We start from the raw sequence: 18,835 nt of genomic DNA on the forward strand, positions 1-18,835 counted from the left end.
CCACGTTCCCTATTCGTGAGCTAATTCTCAACAGAGGGTGCTACTGTCTGCTGATCATGAGAGACTTTCCAGCTGTCAGAATGACTTCCCAAGAGAAATCCAGGGATGTCCCACTGACTTGTGCATTTAAAGTAGGGTGAGATAAACCTTCCAGAAACATTCCAAAGGAACAAATCTGTAATTGGGAAGGAAAGAAACAACCAAAGTGGTCTTTCCAAATTCACGTCTGTCATTAAGTGTCCCCTGAGGAAAGGGGGCAGAGAAACCAGGACGGATTTAGGGAAAGGTTAATCTAATTCTTTTATTTCCTCATTATAGGAGTTATCAAATTCTAAGTCAGTGGAGAGATACCAGTGTTAACTGCCAGAAGAGGAGTTGGTTCACCACTGTGCTGCCCCTTCCACAAGTCACTTTGAGAGGAAATTCAAGATGGGGATTACTTCGTAAGTGCGGAGAGTGTGAATGGGGTTAGTCTCCTGGTGTAGACCTGTAGTCTCAAATGTGGTCCTACGACACGGGTCCACTGTGATTTACCATAGCATATGAGGAGAGTAATTTGCTACTGTTAATGTATACTAAGTTTTGCAAATGTTTTTTCCTATAAATTAGAGAAAATTCAAAAACTGTCCCATCATCCTCACATGCTTTCCAGAGTAGGCTAGAGAAGTGTTGAGGAAAGGTCAATAGCATGGAACACCCACAGCTTTGCCCAGGGTGCTGAGATGTGACTATGTCTTTTTTGTTCAGATGGGAAAACATTTGTGACTGCATATTATTTTCTTTTTTTTTTTTTTTTTTGAGATAGACTTTCACTCTTGTTGCCTAGGCTGGAGTGCAATGGTGTGATCTCGGCTCACTGCACTCTTGCCTTTGAGGTTCAAGCAATTCTCCTGCCTCAGCCTCCCAAGTAGCTGGGATTACAGGCATATGCCACCAAGCCTGGCTAAATTTTGTATTTTTAGTGGAGACAGGGTTTCTCCATGTTGGTTAGGCTGCTCTTGGACTCCTGACCTCAGGTTCTCTGCCTGCCTTGGCCTCCCAAAGTGCTGGGTTTACAGACATGAGCCATTATGCCCGGCCAAAACTTTTAATAAGATAGAAGAACATTTCCCTTACTTGATAGGGGATATCTATCAGAAATCTGGAGCAACTATTATGCCAAATGGAGGAAAGTACAGAATCATTCCATTAAAATCAAGAACACCAGAAAAGCAGCTGTTATTAACACTACTACTCAATGTTGTTCTATCCATACACTAAAACTGGAAAAAGACTAAATGTATAAACACTAAAAAGGAAGGTGTAGCAGGTTCTCTTATCCAAAGAATCCTAAGATGATGGCCAAGACAGTACCTGTCATCCGACATCCCTTATGCTCTTCTGCAGTGATTCTGCCACACTCCCATCAAGAGGAGAAGTCCACCTCTACCCCTTGAGTCAGAGCATGCCCTCGAACTGCTCTGACCAGTAGAATATGGTGGAAGTGGTGCTGCAGCAGGAAAGAGAATCAGCTGAAAAACTCTCTAAGGTCAAAGAAATTTCAGAAAGGTGATTGAATACAAGGTCAAAATACAAACACCAGTAGTTTTCCCATACACAAGACAAACATTTAGAAAATATGAGGAAAAGTCTATATTCAGAATACCAAGAGAAGTCATAAAACATGTAGAAATAAATGATCAATGTCTAGAACTGTCAGGTCAGGCTCTCAGCAGGAAACATATGATATGTTCAAATTAGGATAATTGGCGGGGGCTTTAGCAAAGGGAATATTTACAAGGATGGGGCAGGTGTAAGGAGGCTAGTAGGGACTGTGCAGAAGCAACTGCAAGCTACTTCCACCCTAAGAGGGTGGCATGGGAGGAGGGCTGGTTACAGGAATCCAGAAGGAGAGCATCATGAAGAGGCTGCCTTGAAATGTCAGGGAACTCAATGGAGATCAGCCCGCTGAGGCACCTGACGTCACTGTCTCCTCCTCTTTCTGTCAGGGCTCTCCGTCCACCAAACCCAACGGGAAGCCAAGGCAAAGCCATCCATAATGCTATGCCCGTCAGTCAGGCTCCCTGGGACAGAACAGGGTGGAGAAGGGTGGAGAGTAGACCCACAGGACAAACAAAAACTCAAACAGCAAAATTATGATGCAAAGAAAACCCATGAAAGAAGCCACAAAACATCTGAAGAACCCAAAAAGTTAAACAACAGCAACATAGAAAACCACAATCCACGATCCCATTAGGGAAGGCTCTATATTTTAATGTCAATTCTGCCTATATTGTTCTATAGAATCTACGTATAGGTAAAACTATATTAATAATAAATATTACAAAGTTTGGAAGAGGAAATAGTCAAGAAGTAAAAAACAAAAAAATTTAGAAGACACCAAATGAGAAAATACTCCCCTATGAGATATAAAAGCACATGATAATGCAATAGGTATCAACAGATAAATCCATGGAACAGGCAGAGTTTAAAAATAGGCATAGGCATATAGAAATGTAATAAATGTAAAAACAGCATTTTAAAATCAAAAGAGAAAGAATGGATTATTCAGTAATAAATGCTTTGAAATAGCTGGCTGTGCACTGGGAAAAAATAAAATGATATCTCCACTTGACACACACACACATACACATAATAGATGTAATAAAGTGCAAAGACGAATGCTGGAAGGGATAAATGTATCACTACAGTAGTAATACTTTGGGGAGAGCAGTGGAATATATTAATAGATGTATAGGCGGTAGAAAGTTATCTGAGATTTTAGGGTGAGATTGTCTACATGTATTCTTTGTAATATATTAAATATTTTGAACTGCAAAAAAAAAATGGAGAATTGCAAGTCCTCTAAGTGGGATAGAGGCAGATGATGATGACATCCATCAGAAAAAGGAGGCATTCACATTGAATAAGTAAAAATAGAACTCCAAAAGGGGCATTGTGGGCTAATTCATGATATAACAAGGTACAATCAAAGAAATTAATATCCACTTCACAATTTACCATTTCATTTGTGATCACTGCGATACCAACTATTTGTTCTGCAACTTCAGCTACAAATGCCTGCAGCAGTGTTCCATCCTGAAAAGATAAGCATATATTTTAAGACCCTTAAAAATATAGCTATGAATGTATTTGTAAGCAGGCAACGGTAGGTCTTAACCACGTTCACATAGCAACAATAGAACAAATATCTAACAACTCTTACTTTGGAGGTAGCAAGTTAAATGCCCTCCCTGTGTCCACTGGTCCTCACATCAACCCTATGAGATATTATTATCATTTGAGATGGAGTTTCACTGTTGCCCAGGCTGGAGTGTAATGGCATGATCTCGGCTCACTGCCGCCTCCGGCTCCTGGGTTCAAGTGATTCTTCTGCCTCAGCCTCCCTAGAAGCTGGGATTACAGGCACCCACCACCATGCCCTGCTAATTTTTTGTGTTTTTAGTAGACGGTGTTTCACCATGTTGGCCAGGCTGGTCTCAAACTACTGGCCTCAGGTGATCCGCCCGCCTCAGCTTCCTAAAGTGTTAGGATTACAGGCTTGAGCCACTGCACCTGGCCGTGATATTATTATATTCATTTATGAGAAAACAAGGCATGCGTGGCGAACTGGCCAAGATCTCCAGCTAGTAAGCAATGGAGCTAACATTCAAATCCCAGGCCCTTTTATTCAGAATGTGCTTTCTTGAGCTCTACATCAATGGTGCTCAAATTTTATAATCTCATGACCCCTGTGCACAGACAAATCCAGAGAGTTCTGGTTTACATGTGAATATCAATCAGTATTTTATGTATTAGAAATTAATACTGAAAAAAAATTGCATATACTTATTAATTTTGGTTTTATTAAAACAAAATTTAAACTTGTTTACTAATTCATTTTAAAATAACAATACATTGCATGTTAATTATTTTTCATGAGAAATAATTTATAATTATTATAAAATTTATATAATTTACAATTATTATAAAATTTATATAATTTATAATTATTATAAAATTTATTATAAAATTTATAATTATAATTATTATAAAATTATTATAAAATTTATAATTATAAATTTCATGAAAAATAATTATATTTTCCCAAAAAATATGTCAAGAATGGCATTATTTTATTTATTTATTTGAGATGGTGTCTTACTATAAAAAATTATATTTTCCCAAAAAATATGTCAAGAATGGCATTATTTTATTTTATTTATTTTATTTATTTATTTGAGATGGCATCTTACTCTGTTGCCCAGGGTTGAGGGCAGTGGTGTGATCTTAGCTCACTGCAACCTCTGCCTCTCTGGGTTCAAGTAATTCTCCTGCCTCAGCCTCCCGAGTAGCTGGATTACTGGCACCAATGACCATGCCCAGCTAATTTTTGTATTTTTAGTAGAGATGGGGTTTCGCCATGTTGGCCAGGGTGGTCTCAAACTCCTGATGTCAGGTGATCTGCCCATCCTGGCCTCCCAAAGGCATTATTTTATATTTTTACAATCTCTTTAATGTTTGGCTTAATAGAAGACAGCTAGGTTCTCGTGTCTGCTTCTGCATGCAGTCTCTTTCAATATGCTGTTTTGGTTGAAATATATTAAAAAAAATCTGACTTCATAACGATATGTAGCCAGAAAAAGGAGAAGTATTTAAATTATCTTTTCAGACAATTGTGGGTATTCTTCTTTGATGCTCCACCAAAAGTCAACAAGTGGTAGCATTTGAAAGATTCGTTGCAATGTGGAATCTAAAAACTGTATCACTGAACTTTTTATGTATTAATATACAGTATTAATATTCTCCAGTCTATTTTGCCCTAGGAGTGAATATTTTACTTAAGCATGCTTTTATAACAGCATGAATTGTGTACCTAGAAAAGAGTGGCTCACAATGCTATGCAGACTTTCCAAGTGTTGACCTATTCTACCTTTTTTTTTTTTTTGAGACGGAGTTTCACTCTTGTTACCCAGGCTCAAGTGCAATGGTGCAATCTCGGCTCACCCTAACCTCCACCTCCTGAGTTCAAGCAATTCTCCTGCCTCACCCTCCTGAATAGCAGAGATTGCAGGCATGCACCACCATGCCTGGCTAATTTTTGTATTTTCAGTAGAGACAGGTTTTCCCGTGTTGGCCAGCCTAGTCTCCCAACTCCTGGCCTCAAGTTATCCACCTGCCTTGGCCTCCTGAAATGGCAAGCGTTGACCCATTCTATTACAAAATATCAAAACACCGAATTTGTTAATATCACCACCAGTCTCATCAGAAAACATTATTTAAGTTTTGGGAAGAAGCCAAGCTCACGATGGCAGCTACTGGTTTCCTTAAAGTCTATTTTTTTTTTCCTTAAAAGGTTGGATTTTATCAGAAAGGACGAATGCTAGCAGTTTTCTTGGAGTGACAGGCTCTACCTCATTCATTTTTAAGAAAATGTCTGCCAACTATCCAAGTCCAGAAAACCTTATTTTGTCTGCCAGTTGTTCTTTCAAGTAAAAGTGGCATTCCATGAAAATGGTGTCCGGTTCCACATGCAACTCAAAATAATTGCAGAAATGCTTTTCCCTGAAATAATAAACAGGCTTCAGGACACTGGAGAAGTGCTTCATGTGCACTTCTCACTTTGCCACACAGAATACTAAGGGTGGAGTTTTTTTTTTTTTTTTTTTTTTTGGTTGCAGGGACACAGTGTATTGCTCTGTCAATCAGGCAATCAGGTTGGAGTGCAGTGGCGCTATCTCTGTACATTGCAACCTCAACTTGCTGGGTTCAAGCAATTCTTGTGCCTCAGCCTCCCAAGCAGCTGGGACTACCGGTGTGCCTCACCATGCTCAGCTAATTTTCATATTTTTAGTAGAGATGAGGTTACACCATGCTGCCCAGGCAGGTCTTGAACTCCTGGCTTCAAGAACCACCTCGGATTCCCAAAGTGCTAGGATTGCAGATGTGACCCACCACACCTGGCCTCAGGGTTGAGATTTAATAAAGTTGATAATTTTGCTGCTTCTTCAAGGATATTCCTTAATGAAACTTGCTTTTCATTTTCTTTTTCTTTAATTGACATACTTGTAGACTTACATGCAGTGTAATAAATAAAACAGAAATTTCTTGTGCACTTTGTTCAGTATCTCCTAATGATAATATTTTGCAAAACCATAGTATAATACTACAAGCGGGAAACTGACATTGATACAATTGTGTGTGTATATGTCTGGTGTATAAAGTTTCACATGATTTCATCCCCTCCAAGGGTTTATGCATCCACCACCACAGACAGAATACACAGTTCTAATATCACAAAATCCTCTTGAGTTTCCCCCTCTCTCCTCACCCTCCCCACATCCTTAACCCCTGGCATCACATAACCTGTTCTTCATTTCTAAAATCTTGTCACTTCAAAGTGTCATATAAATGGAGCTCTAGAGGATACAATCTGTAGGGGTTGGCTTTTTTTTTTTTCCCTACTCAGTATAAGTCTCTGGAGATTTGTCCGAACCAATGTATGTATCAAGAGTTCATTCCTTTCATTGCTGAGTAATATTCCATGACACGATGTGCCACGGTTTAACCTTCATCTGTTGAAGGATAACTGGGCTGACAATAGGTATTATGAACATTAGTGTAAAATCTTCATTTCTCTTGATCAAATGCCCACAAATGCAATTGTTAGGCCATAAGATGGTTGCAGTTTTGGTTTTTAAATAAACGGCCAAGGCCAGGTGTGATGGCTCACACCTGTAATCCCAGCACTTTGGAAAGCTGAGGCAGGCAGATCACATGAGGCCAGGAGTTTGAGACCAGCCTGGCCAATGTGGTGAAACCTCATCTCTACTAAAAATACAGAAATTACAGGTGGGCACCTGTAATTCCAGCTACTCAGGAGGCTGAGGTAGGAGAATTGATTGAATCCAGGAGGCGGAGCAGTGAGGTGAGATTGCGCCATTGCACTCCAGTCTGGGCAACAAGAGCGAAACTCCATCTCAAAATAAATAAAGAAAAATAAAGAAAAATAAACAGCCAAAATGTTTTCCAGAGTGGCCACACCATTCTACATTCCCACCAGCAACACTAGAGAGCCGGTTTCCCCATGTCCTCATCAGCATTTAGCAGCTAGTGGCATCACTACTTTTTGTTTTAGTCATTCTGATAGGTGTGCAGGGATATTCCACTGTGGCTCGCTCTTTCTGTAGTTGCTGGGATGATGGTAAAGAACGCCAGGACCACTAGGGCGTTTGCTGCCACTTCCTTGAGCCACTGTGCATTGGCATCAGCTTCACCCACCACTGCTTCTGCATCATAAGTACAGATCTCAATACAGTGAAATATGAATAAAACAGTTTTTACCTTGCAGACCCCCAGAAAATTCATGTTTCAGAGACCCCCAAGGTTCCTTAGACAACACTTTGAGAACCAGGACTCAAGCTCATACCACTTAGAGGGGCCATGAGGGAAAAAATGAAGAAACAAAGAGTCCAAGACAAATCAAAGCAAAAACCATGTGCTGAAGGGAAGTTTCACTTTAGTTTGGTTTGATGCCTTTATAAATAGTAAACATTTGTGTATATGTCATTATGTTTAGGTGTTTGGTGTCTCCCTCCTGATGACTTACAAATTTACTAAAAGATTTTTTTTTCCAAAAGACCCAATAACTGGAATTCCCCAAATGACCTCAATAGTAGAATGAAGAAATAAATGGTGATATATTCACGTCATGAAATACTTCATGCTATAATATGAATAACTCTTACAAACATATTGCTGAGCAAATGAAACCTGGTATCAGAAAACAAACTGTATGATTCCATTTATGCTGAGTTCAAAACCAGGCATAGCCAATCTCTGATCTTAGAAGTCAAGGTGGTACTAACTGAGGGAAAGGCCCGAGTAGAGGCACTGGGGGACTTCTGGCAGGCTGTAGTTAGGCTGTTTCTTAAAACATGTGCTGGTTACATGGTGTAGGCAAATTGTGAAATTGATCACACTGTTCATTGGTTATACTCCAATAATTTTTTTTTCAAAATAAAATGTATCAAAAAAGTGATGATGCACAATATTCTTTAACTATCTGCATCTTTCCATGTGCAGTTAGATTAACTGGCATGGCCCTTAAGATAGCAGTGTTAACCTACAGACTGCCACAACCCTGACTTTTGCCACAGCACACACGTGTTACTACACTAGAAAGAGAATCCAACATTTATCATGCAGGGACTTTCCTAGCCCATGCAATCCTGGGGGATGCAGCCAACTCAACAAAAGGGTCTGGTCAGACTCATCATCCAATAGGCTCAAATAGATTCCCACTACCCTCAATCTGGTACCCAGTGCTGCTGAGGTGGGTACCAGATATGCATGCATTCCTAAGCTTCCCTTCCCTAACCACGGTCATGCTGTATCTGCCTATCCCAAAGACTAGGATCTATCTCATTTTGAAAGATTGTCTGTATCAAGTCCAAATTTTCTATCTCCATGAGAAGGATTTAGGGTGTCAGATCCCTCTGGGGGGTTCCCAGTGAGAATGGTCTCACTTCCTTGAGCTCCAGTCTTCATGGTTTTCTCCTCTTGCTCCCATATTCTAACTCTACTTCCACTGCCTGCTGCCATATGGTTTTCCAACTCAGATCCAAGGAAGCTTCAGGGCTGAATCTACATGAGTCATCATAATGGCCCCATATCCTGAGGGCTGGTCACGTCGGCTACTTACAGGGTCTTTGTGAGCCTTGTTGTAATGGGCTAAGTCCTCCAATATGTTTTTATTCAACATGAGGGTGCTGACAAGATTTTCCACAGCAGGAGTATCCAAGAGAGTGGCAAATCTTATATTAATGGACCTGGATAAGGAGAGGAATATATTTTTAAGTTAAAGTACTAAATACGTATTCCCCCCCAATGAGACAGAATTGTAACATATCACACTTATATAAAATAATATCCAGCAAAGTATGTTTATATCACATTGGGGTTATAAAAGTAACTCATGTCATTATAGAAACCTGAGACACGAAAAAAGTGTGAAGAATAAGGTAAATATCACTGATAATACCATTAACCAAAGACAACACAGAGATATTTTACATACATTTAATTTAAAATAGCACCATGCCTTATTTCATACACAGAATCAAAATCCTTCAAATTTTTAAATTATGTTAGGAAGAAGTCACATTGCACCACAGCTGGCTTCGTGAGCGTGGGACCCAGGGAACGGCACAGGGCTGTGAACTTTTAGAGCCTCACACTCAGAATTTATTGCCCTGAGGCCACTGTTCAAAAATTCTTAATAATTTTATCTTTGACTTCATGTTTTTAAGTGAAGTTGAGTGACACAATGGAGCATATCAGGCGCCTTGGAGCCTCTGCACACATGTGCTCCCCGCAGCCTCTCCATGACGGTTTTCTCCTACCCGTTCCCTGCCCCTGGCATCCTGGGCCCTAGAGAGCCTCCCCATTCCTGCCTCACAAAGGCTGCCTCCTCCTTCTGCCAGGAGTGACTTTGGTTGCATTGGTTGGGGAAGCTCCTGTTCAGCCAACACCCAGTGAGGTCCCTGGACAAGGGTACAGAGAGGCTCATGAGTCAGGTACATAACCCATGGAGTCTCTGGTCAGACCAAGGGGGTGGCTGTTCCCACCCCAGGCAGGCAGTGCCACGGCGTGTTTGGCTGGCAGCTCAGTGTGGACCTCCTACCCATCCCCCACCCAGGTGTTTAGTGCATCCTGGTGCAGAGGTTGCAGGCCCTTGGTTGGATGCCTGTTTGCCGTGGGTCGGAGCTCACGGGAAGGAAAGACTGCCTGCCCTACCCTAGACCACAGCTTCACATTTTCATTTTGTATTGGGTCCTATATATTATGTAGCTGGCCTTGTAGTGAATTCTCTTCAGTTGCTAGGGTATTTATGACAATGACATAAATGACGTAAATGACAATGCCATTCAATGCCATTCAATGACAATGACATAAATGATATAATGACAATGACAATGCCTCATGGTGATACAATAAAATATCCTAATCTATTCAACTTTTAACTGTAGTGAATATCTGTATTTAAATTGCAATGCATGCTTCCATATTTTAAAGTATCATATTTGCAACGACCAATATCTATAATTAACTGATAAAAATATGAACAGTTAATACCATCTTAACAATGTTTAGGAGCAATTTTAAGTGAAAGGTAAGAACTTGGTTGTTATATGACCACCTTACACCAAAATCTAGTTTAATGGATGAAAAATGTAAATGTAACAAACAAGACCACAAAAGCACTAGAAAAATACTCAAGAAAATTAAAAACATATATCCACACAAAACCTGTACATGAATTACATGAATGTTCATAACAGCATTATTCACAGTAGCCCAAAAGAAAACAACCCAAATGCGTATCAATTGATAAATGGATAAACAGAGTATGGTTTACACATACAACAGAAAACTATTCAGCCATAAAAGAAAATAAAATACCAACACATACTCCAACATGCATGAACTTGAAAAACATTGTGCGAAGTGAGAGAAACCCTATACAAAAGGCCACGTGTTGTGTAATTCCATTTATATGAAATGTCCAGAATAGGCAGATTTGTAGTGATAGAAAGTGGACTACTGATTGCCGGGGGCTGGAAGGAGAAGAGAATGGGAGTGACAGCTTGATAGGCACAGGGTGTCCTTTGGGTGATACCAATGTTTTAGAAGCAGATAGAGCTGATGATTGCACAATGCTGTAACTCTACTACAAACCACTGAATTGTACACTTGAAGTGAGTAAACTGCATGGCATGTGACTTACATCTCAATAAAGCTGTTAGGAAAATACATATAATGCCTAAAAAACTGAAAGGAAAAGGGAATGGCAACTAAGGGCAAAAAAATAGACTGGCATAGCTGTATAAATATCAGACAAACTAGAGCTTAAGGGAAGAATCACTATGAGAAAAAGGTCTTTATTTGATAATACCAGTAAAAGTTCACTAGGAAGATGTAACAATACCGTATCTTTAGATGTCTAACAATATAGCTTCAGGATACTGAAGTAAAAAATTGACAGGGTTATGAGAAGAGTTTGAAGTTCACTATCACATTGGTAGAGTTTAATATGCCTCTCTCAGAAACTGGTGTCAGACAACAGACTTAAGATACTGTGGAAGATCTGGATAAACTTAAGCTAAAGCACACTACGTCCCCCAAATGAAAAGATGACACTTGGGGTAAGTGTCATCTCACTGTTTCCATTCCAAAGCCCTCCACCCAGCTATCTTTCCTGTCTTAAGTAATGCCAGCTCCATCCTTCCCGTGGTTCAGGCCCAGACCTTTGGCTTCACCTGTTTTCTTGCACACCTCTCTTTCAGCCTAACTTTGGGCTGGCTCTGCTTTCAAAATGCATCTAAGAATGGAACGACTTCTCAAGACCTCCACTGCTGGTCCGGCCTCCACCACCTCTCTACTGCGTTGTTAGAACGGCATCCTAGCGTCTCTCCATGTTTCTGCCATTGTCCCTGACAAGCCATCCTCCACCAATTTGCCAGACTGACGCTTATCAAATGTTAAGTCAGATCACACGACTCTCCTACTCAAATCCCAGTAATAGAGATTTGAGTTCTATTTTCTCTTAATAAAGAGGTTCTTAACCTCTTTTATGTGTATAGCCCCTCTCAGAATGCTTTAAAATGCATAAAGATACATAAGATTATAATATGTGAGCTTCATTAAATGAACATGACTCATCAGGGGGCCTAATAATTACCATAATTTTGCCGCATTGATGAGCATAAGCTTGCACCCCCAGTAAAAGCCAAAGTTCTATAGTGGCTGAGAACCCCCTCCTCCACTCCCCATGACCACAGCCTCTTTCCCTGTTCCCTCCTTCTGGGACTGTTGCATGCTCTGACTCATCTCCAAATAGTTGGCTATTGTTTTCCCTGCTCTCCTGCAAAGGCCACTCCTCAAACATAATCCCTCATCAGAAGTTCCTACCTGAGGAGGCTCCTAACTCATCAAAAGTTCTTACCTCCACAGTAGTTCCTACCTCATCAGCAGTTCCTAACTCATCAGAAGTTACCACATTAGTAGTTCCTACCTGAGGAAAGTCCTATCTCATCAGAAGTTCCTATGTCATCAAAAGTTCCTACCTCATCAGAAGTTCCTATCTGGAATTCTCCTCCAGCAAATCTATGAGCCTGTTCCCTCACCTCAACACTGAGTCTTCCCTGAAACTTCACCCTCTCAATGACACCCTCCCTGACCCTGACCCCCTATTTAACATTTGGACCCTGATCTTCCATCCTCATTCCTTGTTCTATTTTTCTCAACAGCGTTTCCTACTTTCTCTTTGTTTTTCACTGTTTGTCTCCTGCCACTAGAATAAAACTTGACCAAGATGGGAATGTTGATCTATTTGCTCACTGCTGCCACCTCATGGCTAGAGCAATGCCTGGCACATGGTAGACGCTCAATAAATAGCTGTTAAGTGAACAAATCATGAAGCTTGCATGGAGATGGCCAGAGAGCTTCCCCATGCTTGTTACATATAATAAATCGTACAACTTAGTTATAAAAATTGTTGCTGGAGACTAGACTGGAAAGTGAGAGTAAGCGGACATCTTCCCTCAGCAAGGCTTGAAGCTCAGACCATTCTAAAAGGCCAGGGCTCTTCCTAGAGTATAGTGGTGCCCAGTAAATGTTCAGTGGGACATGGGACTATCGTCCTGCAAAGTAGCAGAAAACTGCAAACATTGTTTCACCAGTCTGTCCATGGAAATGTACTGTTGCATTCATCTCTGCTAATCATATTCACTGAAGAGAAATATTTTAGAACTTTCATTTGTTCCTAGAATTTCAGGAGGAGGAACAGGCAATGGCAGTATGTTTGTGCCCTCCTCTAAAATGACACTGTCCAGTACAAGAGCCTGTACACTTGAAATGTGGCACTCAGAATTGGAATGTGCTGTAAGAATACAATATTCACTGAATTGTGAAGACACAGTACAAAAAAGGAATATAAAGTTTCTCATTTGTGCTTTTTAAATATCGATTACATGTTGAAACAATATTTTGGATATAATGGGTTAAATAAGAAATAAATATTACAATTAATTTTACCTACTTTCTGATTCTTAAATTAGTGTGGCTATTCAAAAATCTAAAATTACACAAGTGGCTCACACTGTATTCCTACTGGACAGGGCTGCGCTCTATGCCTATATTTGTTTCTGAGAGCTATTTCCCAAAAGGTTTTTACTCAGCTCAAAAAGCAGAATGTAGGCTGGCTGTGTGAGGTGGCTCATACCTGTACTCCCAGCATTTTGGGAGGTCGAGGCAGGAGGATCACTTGAGACCAGGAGTTCAAGCCCAGCTGGCCAACATGGCAAAACTCCATCTCTACTAACAATACAAAAGTTAGCTGTGCATGACGACTCACACCTGTAATCCCAGCTACTTGGTTGGCCAAGGCACTGGAATCACTTGAATCCAGAACCCAGGAGGCAGAGGATGTAATGAGTCAAAATTGTGTCACTGCACTCCAGCCTGGGCAAAAGAGTGAGACTCTGTCCCCCCAAAAAGAAAGCAGAATGTAGGGCTTATTCCATCAGTGACCTTTTTTCGGCAGACTTTAAAAAGCCACCTTGCTTTGAGACAAGGTGGCTGGTATATATGCTATTCCTTCCACATTGGGTGCTGAGAATAGCAGCCTGTTTGTTTTGGCTTTAACTAGAATAAGATGTGGGGGACATGAGCAGGAGATGGCCTAGATCCTTCCTTTTCTGGGTAAAGGGTGGAAGCGGTGTGGATTCTTTACTTAGTGTGTTCTGATAGCCACATGTCATTATGCATTTGTTCTTTGTATCTTCACATATCCTCCCATTGTCTTGTNTTTTGAGATGGAGTCTTGCTCTGTTGCCTAGGCTGGAATGCAGTGGCAAGATCTCTGCTCACAGCAACATCTGTTTCCCGCGTTCAAGCAATTCTCTTGCCTCAGCCTCCTGAGTAGCTGGGACTACAGGTGCGTGCCACCACGCCTGGCTAATTTTTTGTATTTTTTATTAGAAACGGGGTTTCCCCATGTTAGCCAGGATGGTCTCGATCTCCTGACCTCATGATTCGGCCTCCCAAAGTGCTGGGATTACAGGCATGAGGCACTGTGCACGGCCCTCCTGTTGCATTTTAAAGCATTTCCATAGTATGTGGTTCTGCCTCATAAGGCATTCTCATAGCAAAAAACAAACAAACAAAAATGGGACACATATTTGTTGCTACATCGGTATTTCCAGTACAAAGGAAATATTCATGTAGCTTAGGACGAGAATCTGTCCTAATTGCTTTTATATAGCAATTAGTATGAAAAAGTGAAAAATGCATAAATGTAAGAAATAAACTCCTAAGACATAGTTCCTTAAAATCCATGACTAAAATGGATTCATTAAGAATGATTCATTCAGTCCATCACAAATATTATTAGACACGTGCTGTGTGCTCCACGTGTTCTGGGTGCTGGGGATACATCAGGGAACCAGACAGTCCACAGTTTCTTCTCTCATGGAGCTGAACTGATATTGACTCAAGAGGATATTCTCAGAAAAAATTCTGAAATTCTTTGAAGTTTTAAAAAATGTACATGAGGTTAGAAGCGGATCAATTTTTATCGAGACCTTCATCTATGTTTTTGCTAGAGAAAGCCCTTTGAAAAATACAATGATTTTAAGACAAAGTTGTAAGGATACATACTATTTTATTCTCAACAAAAAATACTAATTAAAATCCTCAATTAAAATGACATGGATCTCAAAATATGTATGATATCATCCATACCAACAGGATTTATTATCAAATTATCAAGCAGCTATCTTTAATTCTTACCCTGTTCTCAGATAAATCATAAAGATTTAGTCATTGAGGGTCTGTAAAATGATACCAAAACCTTCTGTGGAATGAACTTTAAATCTGCTAAATAAATATCCAATAAAACAAAGTCCACTTCAATGATTATGTGCAGACTTAGGCCTGGCAGGACCACAGAAGACGGTGGCCCATTGGATGTGCCTAAAAGTGGCCCTACTTCCAGCTCTCTGCAAGTTTCAAATACGAAGTTGCTTCTTTCTTTTTGGCCGTTATGGTGGCTCCCTTTGTTCTGTCCCACGGCCTGTAGCCAGGAAGGAGAACACTCCCACCTCCCTCTATCTGTTCTGTATACAACCTTACCTGCCCTTCCCAGAAGCGAAAGTGTACTCAGTAACCAGAAAGGTTTAGCGTTCTTTTCCCAAGGGTGCAAGCTTGGTTCTAAAGCCATCTTGAATCAGTGAGGGAGATCAGCTTTGTTTTTCATTACCCATCCAAATGGCTTCTTTATTCCACAGAAAACGCAAGGTCTCTGGAGGGTCTTGCTTCCTAAGGCTTTACCTCCCTAGGTCGCCTCTCTCACACTTTCTCTGATGTACGTGAATGCCCAAATCTGTTAGTTCTCAGGAAATGACACCTCTCTGAGAAGAAGTGATGATGCTCCGCCCACTGGCCCCTTCTTGAGTCCTAAGAGTCTTGCAGTCTGCGTCACCTGCTTAACAAGAGGTTTGCTTCTCCCTGTTTCTGGCTGACTCTGACCTCAAGGATCAAAGTTTGTAGTATTTAATCAGATCACACACACAATAAAGTAGAAAATCACATATAAAAATAGAAGGAAAAAGATTTAACACAACTTTTCAATCCCTAATTGAATGAATGGTTTTAGACGTTTACAAGGTTATGTGTATGTATACACACACACATACACAAGTCAAAAGGTGTGTGTACATATGTGTGTATATATATACATACATGTATATATACATATATTAACATATATACATACATGTATGCACATATATGAATACGCATATACACATGTATACACACACATATATACATATATACACACACAGACATATATATATACTCATGAACTTTAAATTCAGGGGTACACATGAAGGTTATAGAGGTAAATGTGTGTCATGGGGGTTTGTTGCAGAGACTATTTATCACACAGGTATTAAGCCAAGTACCCATTAGTTATTTTTCCTGATCCTCTCCCTCCTCCCACCCTCCACCATCTAATAGGTCCCAGTGTCTGTTGTTCCCCTCTATGTGTCCATGTGTTCTCATTATTTAGTGCCCACTTATAAGTGAGAACGTGTGGTATCTGGTTTTTTGTTCCTGTATTAGTCTGCTAAGGATAATGGCTTCCAGCTCCATCCATGTTCCTGAAAAGGAGAGGATCTCATTCTTTTTATGGCTGCCTAGTATTCCACGGTGTATGTGTACAACACTTTCTTTATCCAGTCTACCATTAGTGGGCATTTAGGTTGATTCCATGTCTTTGCTATTGTGAATAGCGCTGCAATGAACGTATGTGTGTAGATGTCCTTAGAATGACTGTAAAGTGATGCTTCTAGCTTTGTTCTTTTTGCTTAGGACTGCCTTGGCTATTCTGGCTTTTTCAGGTCCATATGAAGTTTAAAATAGTTTTTTCTAGTTCCATGAAGAATGTCAATGGTAGTTTAATAGGAATAGTATTGAATATATAAATTGCTTTGGGCAGTATAGTCATTTTAATGATATTGATTCTTTCTATCCATGAGCATGGAATGTTTTTCTGTTTGTATCATCTCCAAGTTCTTTGAGCAGTTTTGTAGTTCTCCTTGTAGAGATCTTTCATCTCTCATTGGTTAGGTGTATTCCTAGGTATATTATTTATTTTTTAGTGGCAACTGTTAATGGGATTGCATTCCTGATTTGACTCTTAGCTTGACTGTGGTTGGCATATAGGAATATTAGTGATTTTTGCACATTGATTTTGTATCCTGAGACTTTGCTGAAGTTGTTTAACAGCTTAAGGGGCTTTGGGGCAGAGATAATGGGATTTTCAAGATACAGGATAATGTCATTTGCAAAATGGGATATTTTGACTTCCTTTCTTCCTATTTGGATGCCCTTTATATCTTGCAGAAAATAAGGCAATTTTTTTTGATACCAGTAAACAAAAATGAAATGACAGAGAGAAGAAAAAGTAATCTGAGTCTTTCTAAATTCCAAAGGAGTGATCTTTCTAATAGAATCAAAAAATAATGTGATAGTCATTAGTATTTCAGTTTAAACCAAAAATAAATAAATAAATCAAAACCCACAAAATTAAAAATGAAGTTTCTATTGGGTTCTGTTCAAGGAGACTGATTAAAAGCAGAAGGGGCTGAGGACTGATGATGTTGAAACACTCGCCACAATAACACGGGCCTGAAACAGGTACAATGGTAACGTTCTGTGTGAGCTACCCATAGAAAGGCAAAGAAAACAGAAATGCTGAGGGAGGAATCACTTAAAGGACAACTACGTAAAGACATTTTATTTACTGAGCCAAGTTGATGGTTGTATGATCTAACTCAGCAGTAAATATTTATAAAAAATAATTCCTAGCACAATAAATATTGGTTAGTCGAATACATCTGAAATGTTTCCCCACATTTAAAATGTCAAATTTCAGAAAAGCATCATGTGAAAGGGTGGCAAGATGGAGTGGGTGACCAATTCACCTAAATGTGTTCTCTACTAATGAATAAACAAGAGGACAGAAAAGCCAGTGGGTAGGTCAAGAATGAGCAAGCAGCGGAAATTGAAAGAGAGTCATCTTAGCACACACTCACTCCATATTAAGTTTGGAAATATCCTAGAGATTAATATATGAAGTAAACGTATCACAGAGAAAGCATTTCATTTATCCACAATTAAAGTGCAAGTTAAACTAAACATTAGGAAATGTTCTCATCTCAAAGACATGTAGTCACTAAACAAAAGGAGAGGGCACCTGGGCGTGGAATCTGTTGACAGAAGAGGTAGCCATCTAACAACTGTATGAATAATTTGTCCCAGTGCTCACCAGCACAGCCAGAGGGCAGATGACAGACACAAATATAATTTCCCAAGGGAAGAAGGACAAAATTAGGCGGAGGACCAGAACACGAGGTCATGAAATTTAAAGTAACCAAACTTAAGGGCAGAAACAAATCATCCCAAAAGTCAAGAGAAGTGAAGCAAAAAATAGAAGAACATGATACATTTTTAAACAGTAGGTGTGGAGGACCTGTGCCCTCACCATGCCCAAGTGGCTCCTCCTGACCTCCTTCAGGTCTTTACTCATGGCCACCCTTCTTGTCACCCTAGGCAAAATGGCAGCCCCTATACCACTTGGCACTTCTGATCCCCTCTCTGCACCTGCTATGCTCTTCACATTCACCCTCAGCGCCTATGTACTGCGCATTTGACCTCTTTCCTTTATGTCTTTCTCCACCGTCCAGAATGCAGGGCCCCCTTGTGGGCAGGGATTTGTTTGTGTCACTTCTGTTTCCCCAGCACCTGGAATAGGGCTGACAAATGTATGCAGTCAGTGCTATGGATTTTACTGGATGAATGAAGGGGGTTTGCTGGGGCCTCTGAGAAGGAAAACCGACGTCAGCCAGCACTCTCCTCCTGCACCCCAGAACCCAGTGGCCATTTGTCAATGTGACAGATGTTAATTTCAGGATGGAGGGAAAGTGGAAGAAAGGAAAGAAACCAAGACCCTGTAGATACAAACTCTATAGCCCTGCCAATCTCCAGACAGACCTCCTGCTTCTGTGAGCCAGTATATGTCCTACTGTGGAAGCTATTCTGCACTGGTTTTTCTTTCCTTTCCAACTGAAAGCATTCTCATTGTTAAACTAAATTTTGAAATGTAAAAAATGGTTTTAGAAAAACACAGGTGGAAAAAAGGGCAAGGAACTATAAACAAGCAAGAGAAATTAAAGCATTACTTGGTATAAATAGAAAAAAATATGTAAAACTATTATAGTCCACATAT

At 40.1% G+C, this 18,835-nt stretch overlaps 1 protein-coding gene across 4 annotated transcripts in view; it reads right to left on the reverse strand.

The window, feature by feature from the left end:
• CFAP61 (cilia and flagella associated protein 61) overlaps positions 1-18,835 on the reverse strand; it is a 302,253-nt gene that overhangs the window by 180,973 nt on the left and 102,445 nt on the right. For 3 of the 4 annotated variants that reach the window (XM_017541511.2, XM_017541510.2, XM_037743091.1), the window contains 2 exons: positions 8,684-8,810; positions 3,001-3,078 (listed from right to left, as the gene is read on the reverse strand). In XM_017541511.2, coding sequence (XP_017397000.1) covers positions 3,001-3,078; positions 8,684-8,810 — 205 coding nt within the window. The remainder of the gene's footprint in view (positions 1-3,000; positions 3,079-8,683; positions 8,811-18,835) is intronic. The other variant, XM_037743092.1, reaches the window with a different exon arrangement.

The sequence above is a fragment of the Cebus imitator genome, unplaced genomic scaffold (assembly GCF_001604975.1).
Source record: "Cebus imitator isolate Cc_AM_T3 unplaced genomic scaffold, Cebus_imitator-1.0 Scaffold134, whole genome shotgun sequence".
NCBI lineage: Eukaryota > Metazoa > Chordata > Mammalia > Primates > Cebidae > Cebus > Cebus imitator.